At 55.4% G+C, this 9,493-nt stretch overlaps 1 protein-coding gene across 2 annotated transcripts; it reads right to left on the bottom strand.

Annotated features, from left to right (window-relative positions):
* Positions 1–382: 382 nt before the first annotated feature.
* Positions 383–8,816, bottom strand: SLAMF8 (SLAM family member 8). 2 transcript variants are annotated; one of them, XM_036091439.2, is made up of 5 exons: positions 8,455–8,816; positions 5,696–6,022; positions 2,193–2,498; positions 2,007–2,111; positions 383–1,146 (listed from the first exon to the last, which is right to left on the bottom strand). In XM_036091439.2, exons 1-5 carry the CDS (start codon positions 8,597–8,599, stop codon positions 1,082–1,084), a joined length of 948 nt encoding a protein of 315 aa, XP_035947332.2. In that variant the 5' UTR covers positions 8,600–8,816; the 3' UTR covers positions 383–1,081. The 2 variants fall into 2 exon arrangements, with proteins under 2 accessions (XP_035947332.2, XP_035947333.1); XM_036091440.2 differs by lacking the exon at positions 2,007–2,111 and having other exon boundaries at positions 8,455–8,815.
* Positions 8,817–9,493: the final 677 nt, after the last annotated feature.

Here is a 9,493-nt window from a genome sequence, read left to right on the forward strand (position 1 = left end):
AAGGCCACCACTCGGATCCTCCCCATTCCATTCTCCCCCACCACACTCCCTCTGTTTTGAGCCAGCCAGCCATGAACTCAGATGACCTGACAGTCCTTCACGCTGGAAAGAGAATCCCCTGTCCCCCGTCTCTCACCTTCATCTGTTTCTAGATCTTTTCTTATGATAATGCCTCGGACATCAGGAAACATCAGGGTCTCAAACTACAGGGCCTGGGCTGGGGCCAGAGCTGGAAGTGCGTGATTCAGAGTTTCTCTGTTAGTTCAAATGTCTGATGTCTTTTACATTCTGGGACCCAGACTGGAGGCAATCCTTTGGTGCCAGTTAGTCGATACTTGCATTGGTCTGCTAGGGCTGCCATAACAAGACACCACAGAATGAGTGGCTTAAACAACAGAAATTTATTTTCTCATAGTCTTGGATGCTAAAAGCACAAGACCAAGGTGTCAGCAGGTTTAGTTTCTTCTGAGGCCTCTCTCCTTGGCTTGTAGATGTCTTCTCTCTCTCTGTGTCCTTCCATGACCTTTTCTCTGTGGGTGAATCCCTGGTGTCTCTCCCTCTTTTATAAGGACACAAGTCATATGGGATTAGGGCCCATCCCAATGACCTCATGTAATTTTAATTTTCTCTTTGAAGTCCTTTTTCCAAATACAGTCATATTCTGAGATATTGGGGGTTAGGACTTCAACCAATGGACTTGGAGGAGACAGATTCTGTCTACAACAATACTTCATGAGCAGTGGTGGGGGTGGTGGGGTTGGTGAATGCCCTGGACCATCAAAGTCCCTGTGGATCCTGGAGAACTTCCAGCATCTTTGAGGGGATGGTCTGTTATCTTGCCCCAAGCAGAGCCAGGAGCGGGGGAGGGGGAATGTGGAAGGTTGTGCTAGTGTTTTCTGTCTGGTGGCTCCCAGCACAACAGCTGTCTCGGCTGCTCCTGGAGGTGGGACAGGAGTCTCATGGGAAGTACGAGGGCTGTGGTGGTTTCCAGACACCAACTATGTTCCAGAGCATCATGTGCTTGGGCAGTGGGCTTCCTGATGGTCCAGGCAGCAGTTTATATCCTCCTCCATGGCAGACCCTACACAACGGGGTTCTCTGTCTCTGGAGCCACTCTGTCAATACAGACGTCCTTCTGCTTTTTCCCTGGCAAAGAGATCAGAAAGGTTACTCCTCTGATGTTTGGAATCTTAGCATCCTTGGCTAGACCTGAAGCCATCCCAGAAAGCCTGGGGTGGACATCCCCACAAAGCCCAGGTCTGTGGGGTGTTTCTATCAGGGGCAGGGCATCCTGGGGTCGAGGCAGGGGCTGAGCTAGAGGGATGGCCCAGAATCCAGCCACACCTCTGAGTTTCTCCTGCTCTCTTCTCCTTGAGAAGGAGGCCTTATCAGCCCCTAGCGAGAAAGGTGCTTCCCTCAGAGAGCATTTCCTAGGAATGCTAGGCAAGAAGGGGTTGGGATTCATCTAGACTTCCACTCAGCAAACGTTTATCCATACCAGTGCTGTCCCAGGAACCATTGCTAGATGCCCGGTGGTAAGGCAGTCTTTGCCTTAAGGGGCCGAGAATTCAGTGGGAGAGTAAGTGCAGTGAGCACCGTGACTAGGATAAGCAATGGAGATTAAAGGAAGTACACCCACCCCACCCAGGCCAGGGGAGGAGATCAGCAAGGCTTCCTGGAGCAGGTGCACCTGGGAGATTGTGGAGGAGATAGTCACACGAAGAAGGGGGACTGGGTGGGAAACCAAGGAAAGTGTGGTCCAGATAGGGAGAGTGGCACGTGCAAAGGACTGAAGAGTTATATAAGACAAGAGTTTGTTTGAAGAACTGCAAATGAAGCTTCACATAGTTCAGTCTGATTGGAGACCAGAGTATGAGTCAGGAGATGAGGTGCAGAGGTAAGGAGGGCAGACCATCCGAGGCCTAAAAGAGAGGAGGTCCAACCCTGCTCTCCTCCGCAGTAGGTCCCCCTCCTCCACACACCTCTGGCACCTGCAGGACTCCTACCTGAGCAGTAGTAGTGCCAGGTAGAGAGGAGACCAGCCAGGGTCAGGAGTAGGGAGATGGGCACGACCACCAGCAGCACATCTTTGTAGGAGGACTGTCCTGGGGCTGGACATGCAGGGGGCAGGGTCAGAGGGGGGTTTGATGCTTAACAATCCCTCAACCACTGACCCCTGGCCCTTGCCATACCTGCCTTGCGATGGCAGCTCTCCCAAGGGGTGACGGTGGCCAAGTCCCAGCTGACAGGGTTAGAGACAATGCAGGAATACGCCACACTCTTGTCTCCTGGTCCCAGTGAAACCCTCAGCACCTGTCCATCCGTGAACAGGCCGCTTGGTTCAATACCAAAGTCAATGGTCCCCTCCCGTCGCCAGCTATAGGTTATGTCACTGATGTTGGGGGCCCGACAGGACAGGAACACCTGGCAGGTCTTGGGTGGCTGAGCGTCCCCTGATACAGCGATGAATACTTGTACCACGGGTCTGGGCACTGCATCTAGGCAAGAACAGTAGAGCAGGCATGGGTTATAGTGATGCTGGGCAGGGCATACCGTGCCAGCCCTGGGATCCATGCAGGGTTAGAGGTCACCTCTGACTAGCCCACTCTTGCTCCAGAACCTAGTCTGGTTTCCCATTGCCCACAGGACAGAAGCTGAATTCCTTAGTCTGGTATTCAAAATCCTTCATGAAATAGTTGATGTCAACCTCTGTAATTGTAACCTCCTGCTGGTCTTACTCACCTACCCTCATTAATTTCCAGTTCTCCCAAGCATGTCATGCTTTTCCACATCCTGCATGCTTTCATATGGCCCAGCTGTGCATGTATGCCTTTCTCTTCTCTTCCTCCTAGGGAACTCCTACCAGCCCTTCAAGACCCAGCTTGAGCACATTGCTTACTGTTCTGATTATGAAGCCTTCCCTGACACTATAGGCTCTGAAGACTCCTCCTGTCTGTCCTTTGTCATAGCACTTTCCTCATGACATATCAGTCAGACAGGTGATAGGCTCCTATTAAATCAGGCAAGAAAACAAACACATTCTGGACTATTAGAGTTTATAGTTTGGTGAAGACAGGTACTGATAACTGACTGAATAATTAAGGAAATAATTACAAGGGTCCAAGCTCCTGTGGAGACCAGGGGGTGGGGGTTCTGTTCTGTTATCTTCATAACCTAGCTCTCTAGGTGCTCAGCCACTTGGACCAGTGAACACAGTGGAGTCCCGGCATCCCAGGCGGTGGCTCTCCTTTCTTGTATAGGTTGATGAGTCAATCCCGAGTCTCTGTGGCAATGGGGACCAGCAGGAGAGCATTCTGGTGACAACGGGAGGGCTCTGTCTCTGACAGCATTCCAGAGTCAAGCAGAGTAAAACCTCATTAATGCCAGCTCAGTCTGGTGGGATTTGTGATATGGAAAAGGAAAGATTTGCTGGGCACACTAATAGTATAAACAAAGATTACCGTGTGTGTATGTTGGGGGGGGGGGATATTTACACTACTTAAGAGGACAAGCTGCTTTCAAACACTATCAGGCACAGTAGAAACACCCATTGACATTTCTAGTAACTGATCTGCTAATTCAAATCATTCTTATCTATTGTCAAAGCAGAGCTCCCAAGGACGGCTGCTTGGCAGCGTTGTGCAATTAGTTCTAATCATGCTATGTATTTGGAAGCAATAAAACAGCAATTTCCTTAAAATCTGTAATTCAGATGCTGAGAACAAGGCATTTTAGAGCTTAGTGGTGTGGGTGCTGCGTGCATTATCACAGTCAATGTCCTCATTTCACATGTGCAGCAGCTGAGACTCAGAATAGGAAGAGGCTCCAGGGCTGCCTGTATGGTTGTGTAGGTTATTCACTGTGCAAGGGCCCTGGGCTAAGGGGACAACCAGTGAGGGTAGGGCTGCTGAAATCCAGCCCACACTCTGCCTGCCAAGCTGTGCAACTCGTTCAGGGCTGCGTGCATCCAGGACACACGTCTAATGGTGCACTGGCACCCCGAATGGCTCACAGACTGGCTGTCCCTGGGTTGGTGGTGGTGGTGGGAGGTCCCCTCTCCTTCCCAATTTATTGCCTTTCTCTCCCTCACTGTCTTCCTCTTCCCAGCTGTCACTCCTACTTTTCATTCTTAACATTGGACCTTTTTCTCCCCACTGCCCTATCAAATTTCTGAGGTTTTACTGAAATAGTGATTTGAGGTACCTCACATGCCTTTTCCAAGACATTAGGCAGATGAACGAGAGCTAAAAGGCTATTTTTTTTCCTAGATCAGCAGAAATATGGTGGAGGGGGAGGCAGTAGAGGTGGAGATAGAGGTGATGATGGTGGTAGAGGTGATTGTGGAGGCAACAATGGTTGAGGAGGTGATGGTGGAGGAGGTGGAGGTGGTGGTGGAGGTGATGGTGGACAAGGTGGAGCTGATGGTGGAGGAGGTAGAGGTGGTGGAGGTGATGGTGGAGGTGGTGACTGTCGAGAAGGTGGAGGTAGTGGAGGAGGTGGAGGTGATGGTGGAGAAGGTAAAGGTGATGGTGGAGGAGGTGGTGGTGGTGGAGGTGAAGGTGGTGGTAGTGATTGTGGAGGAGGTGGACGTGGTGGAGGTGAAGGTAGTGGTAGTGATTGTGGAGGAGATGGAGGTGGTAGTGGAGAAGGTGGAGGTGATGGTGGAGGAAGTGGAGGTGATGGTGGAGGTGGAGGTGGTGGTGGATGTGATGGTGGAGGTGATGATTGTGGAGGAGGTGATGGCGGAGGTGGTGGTGGAGGTGGTAGTGGAGGTGATGGTGGAGGTGGTGGTGGAGGTGATGGTGGAGGAGGTGGAGGTGGTGGTAGTGGAGGTGATGGTGGAGGTGGTGGTGGAGGTGAAGGTGGAGGAGGTGACTGGAGGGGGTGGAGGTGAAGTTACCAGAAAGAAGGGCCAGTGCCCAGTGAAGCCAGCCGCCCCAGCTGAGGTGCCGAGTGGGGCTGTGTGAATGATCTTGCCAAACCACGGGGAGCAGAAGACCTGCCCAGCTGAGCCCCACCACCCCGCAGGTGGTGAGAATTAAAATGGCTGTTTTCGGGCAGTAAGTTTTGGGGTGGTTTGTTTTGCAACAATGAATAATTGAGAGAACCCATGAATGTCATATAGTTAAAAATCTCTAAATACGTCTAAAAGAACTCTTTAAAACAATATGAAATCAACATTCCATGCTTCAATTATACTTCAATTTTTAATAAAAAAATTGTGTCATAGTTTGATTGGCAGTATTTTTTTCCTTGTTAATGTTTTGTCAAATAATGGCACATCTTATAATCTTAGAATTTTGGAGTGTGGGCCAGACCTCTGTCTCTGATGCTTTCCCAAACGCAGTGCATCTTGCCTCTGTGGGCAGCTACGTGTAATATTACTGACGATGCCCATTTTATAAATGAGAAAGGTGAGTGCTAGGGAGGCTTCGCATTGTGTCCAAGGCCACCGAGCCCAGAAAAGACCCCGCTGGCGTTCAGGCAAGGACTGTGGGGCGGCAAAGCCGGGCTGCCTCACACAGGAGCACACCTGCCTGGGAGCACCTGGGGAGCTTTCTCAGATGTGTCCCGAATCAGCTGCGAGGTCAGAGGCCAGAGGTCTCTGGAACCCTGTCCTCCCCAGCTCCTGGGACACAGGACCCCTTTCCAGCGCTTTGTGGGCAGCCGGAGAGCCGGTGTGGGGCGCACTCACCGTACACCTTGAGCTGCAGGAGCTGGGTCCGGGCCCGACCGCCCGTGTCCACCAGCAGCACAGAGAAGTTGCCGCTATCTCCGGGCTCCAGAGGCTGGAGCTCCAGGCTGAGGTTGCTGTGGAGCTGGGCTCGGCCCAGGAAGCGGGAGCGGTACAGAGTCTCTGTGGAGCCCCGGAAAAACGTGGCCAGGAGCTCCTCCGAAGGCCAGAGAGATCTCCAGATGGCCTCTCGGACTTGGAAGCCGGCAGGGCGCTCTGCTGCCAGCAGCACAGAGCCCCCGACCTGGCCGTGCACTTGGGCGCTGGAGGCTCTGGGGGGAAGCAGTGCTGCAAGAAGAGAACCCCATCACTGCCGGCCCCAAGCTCCTCGCCCGTCCCCCGCCACCGCTTACGCACCCAGCTAAGCTGCTGCGAAGCGCGCTGGGGCCCCTCTCCCCACACTCCCTCCACCCACGCTGAGCAAGGTGCACTGTGCAGGGGGCTGGGAATAAAAGCCTAAGGGGGAGAATCCTGTCTCTGCGCTCGGGAGCTCACAGAGGAAGTCCGACTCTAAGCAAGTGATTAAAGCATATTAAGTGAAGTGCCACGATGGTGAAAAAGATACCCTGGGAGAACACAGGTAGGGTGATGGCCTTGGGAGGCTCCGGGAAGAAATGGTTAAGCTGAGAGCAGAAGGAGGAGTGGGGATCGGCCAGGCCGGGTGGAGGAGGGCTGTGTGGAGCAGGGCTGGGGAAGTGGCACGGGCGAGGGAACACGGCGTTCGGAGGCCTGGGGGGCGGGCGGGAGCGCGTGGTTCTCGTGGTTCTCGGAACTGAAAGTCGCTCTCTACAGGGGAGTAAGAAACTGTACTGTGGAGCTGGTGGGAGCCCGGTCCTGCCGCCTGAAAGCACGCGTGGGCTTTACCCTTAGAGCTCTGGGAGGCCTCGCACAGGGTTCAGTAAGAGAGTAAGAGGATGAGATGCTGGTTAGAAAGACGTGCCGGCAGGGGTGTGGGGGATGCACTGGAGTGGGCAGGGCCCAGGCCTGCAGAGTGAGGGGGGGGAAGAAGGAGGAGTTGAGAGCGACTCCGGTGTGTAATCAGTGGGGTCGGTCCGAGGTGCAGTCTAGGGAGCGAAGGCGAAGGGCATCGAGGGTATCAGGGACCCACAGAGTGCCATTCTCCGTGATCCCGAGGAGCCCGGGGTGGGGAGAAGCAGGCTGGGAGGTGGGGAGATGCTGAGTTTGAGGGCTGTGGGCGGTACCTTAGCGGGAGGGAGCCCTGACTCCTTTGCTGGCTAATTGCTGCTCATCCTTGGAGACCCACTGCCTCCCCTGACCTCCCCCTCTGTCGGGGGGCGGGCGGTGTCCGCACTGTTTCTCCGTGTGGCCCAGCAGCCTGGGGTGCTTTGTTCCTCGGCCGGGATGGCCCGGGGATGAGTCAGGGGCTGCCACGCGAGACCACAAGTTCCTCTTGTGTTCTTCGTACCCCCACGCCCATGCTATATTTAGGAGGAGCATGGAGGAGAGGCTCAGCGCATTGTACTGAGTGAAGGGAGGCCCCGAGGACTCCCCTGGCACCTGGCACTGTGGGGCTCAGGGACACAGAGCAGCATAGCCTGTGTGGGACATGCCCGAGCGCCGGGCGTGGGCTTGACGAGCCCTGTTCTGGGGGGGTCACTCAGCCAGCCCCCTGCCCATCTCACTGCCGTCTGCAGCCCTAATCATCAGGCCTTGCTGCACAGCCTACTGCGGGTGGAGGCCCAGCCTACACAGAGGATGGCGCTGGATGCCAGTCAGGCCCCTCGGGTCTCTCCTGCCCCAACTCGGCCGCAAACCCAAGCTGTGACTTCAGCACAGCACCCTGGTCCCGTCCGTGGTCTTACCCCCAAAACAAGAGGGTGCACCCAATCGGTGGTACTCATCTGGTTTACCATTAAGGGGCCTTCAGAAAAATCCCTTTTTGCCTTCCACGTCCAGGGACTTGAAAGATTTGTGCACCACACAGATTCCTTTTTCTTTGGGAGGGATTTCCTGCCCGTGGTTAGACAGGTTAGAATCCTCAAGGCCTTTGGAGCCCTCGAGGCCAGGAGCCCAGGAGGGGCACACTGGATAAAGTCATCTCCAAGTCCCTCTGAGTTCCTGGTGGGAACCTAGGTGGCTTCGTCTTTGCCAGGCCCCGACTCCTGCCCCCTGGCCTTGCAGGGCTGACCCCGGGCATGTGGGCTGCCTGCTCACCACGGAGGGAAGTGTCGCCCTTCCCACAGCACACCCTTCCCACATGCCAAGTCCATGTGCTCTGTTTGGCTTGCTCCCCCCTCTCCACCCTCCCCAACATCCCCCTCCCTTACACACACCTGCAGGGAGCAGCCTCGGCTTCCCCCAGGCTGATGGAAAGGCCTCCTTCCTTGTACGAGCCTGCTCGCCCTGCCCTCCTTCTCCCCAGATTGTACTAGGATTCCCTCACCCTTCTCACAACCCTGTTTTTCCAAACCACAGGTACCACCAGCCTTTGTAACTGCCCGGGGCCATGGAACAGCTCGTGTGTCATAGACAGGGACGCTGCCACGGCTACCACTTCCTTCCTCCCAAGGACCCCGCAGAGCTTGGCTCTGTCCTGCCTTCAAGGTTGCCCGAGAACTTGCTTCAGTCTTCCCTGTCCCTCCTCAGACCCTGGGTTCTCCCTTGGGTTGCGGGCCCCTGCCCAGGCGGCTGGCGAGCGAGGGGCCCTGCAGAGGGACCTCCAGCTCTCTGAGGACGGGCCACACACCGGCCCCCCTTACCTTCCCAGAGAAGCAGGCTCCACAGGGACCACATGCCCATCCTTCTCCAGAGAGGCCAGCAGACTCCTTCAACAGCCCAAATCCAGAACATCTGGGGGCAAGTTGATACACGGGAGGAGCCTGTGGTACTTCTGGGAAGTCCCATGTTCAGAAGGAGGAATCTTGACTCAGAACAAGATGCCCCGAAAGTGAAAATATCCAGAGTAAAGTGGAAGTTGGCTCCCAGCCTGGCTGGGCTTTGTCAGGAGTGGCTTCTTGTAAGTCAGCCTCTTTCATGTGCCCGTGGTGGGCCAATGCCATCCGCCAGAGGCAGGTGCCCCAGCACAAGCCCACATCCTCCGGTTGGACCGGCCAGCCTTCCCCGTATCCCACCGCCCCACGGCTGGCTGCTCTTCCTGCTGTAGCCACGGGGAGCCCTCTAGACTGCGATTCCCTTTGTTACTTCTCTAAAATTCTTCCGCACCTCCTGCCGCCCTCGAAAAAGAGACAAAACGCTCAGCTTGGTGTACAAGGCACTCCTAAGTTCGACTCCAGGCTGCTGGTCCGAGCTGGCCTCCCCAGTCCGCTCTCTGGCCATGCCAAGCAGGACCGCCCCTCCGGGGAGCACCCCCTGCACCCCACGCGCTGTGCGGCAGGCACGCTGCTCCCATCGGCCCTCCGGACTGGGCGCGCTGCAGCCGGCCGGCTCCCCCTCAAGCCGTCCCGAGCCCAGTGCCGGCGGGCTCTCTGCCCTCAGCACGCTGTCTTGCCACGGTTTTCTCGTCTCCATGGACTGGTTGCCGGCAAGGTCTTCACCTACTCGTTTCTGTGCTCCCCTCGGTGCTCGGCACACCGTGGGTGTCTCCTAAACATTTGTAAATGAGGGCATGAATTCTAGACGTGCTCACAGCTCTTCTCCGCGAGGGTCTTATTGATTTGAACCCAGAGCAAGGTTAGCACCTTGCAGAGGTCACGAGTGAGAGCTGGGACTGGAGCCTCGCCCCGGGGAGCCTGGGCCACTTTGTCAGTGCTGCCCCTCCTCATCCTGAGTCTCTTCTCA

This window comes from Halichoerus grypus, chromosome 7 (assembly GCF_964656455.1).
Source record: "Halichoerus grypus chromosome 7, mHalGry1.hap1.1, whole genome shotgun sequence".
NCBI classification, from domain to species: Eukaryota; Metazoa; Chordata; class Mammalia; order Carnivora; family Phocidae; genus Halichoerus; species Halichoerus grypus.

Coding starts and splice junctions, on each gene's coding strand:
- SLAMF8 (XM_036091439.2), bottom strand. CDS start 8,599: ATGGGACTTCCCAGAAGTACCACAGGCTCCTCCCGTGTATCAACTTGC. Junction 6,023..8,454: donor GAGCCTGCTTCTCTGGGAAG/GTAAGGGGGGCC, acceptor CTCTTCTTGCAG/CACTGCTTCCCCCCAGAGCC. Junction 2,499..5,695: donor CCTGCAGCTCAAGGTGTACG/GTGAGTGCGCCC, acceptor GTTCTTGCCTAG/ATGCAGTGCCCAGACCCGTG.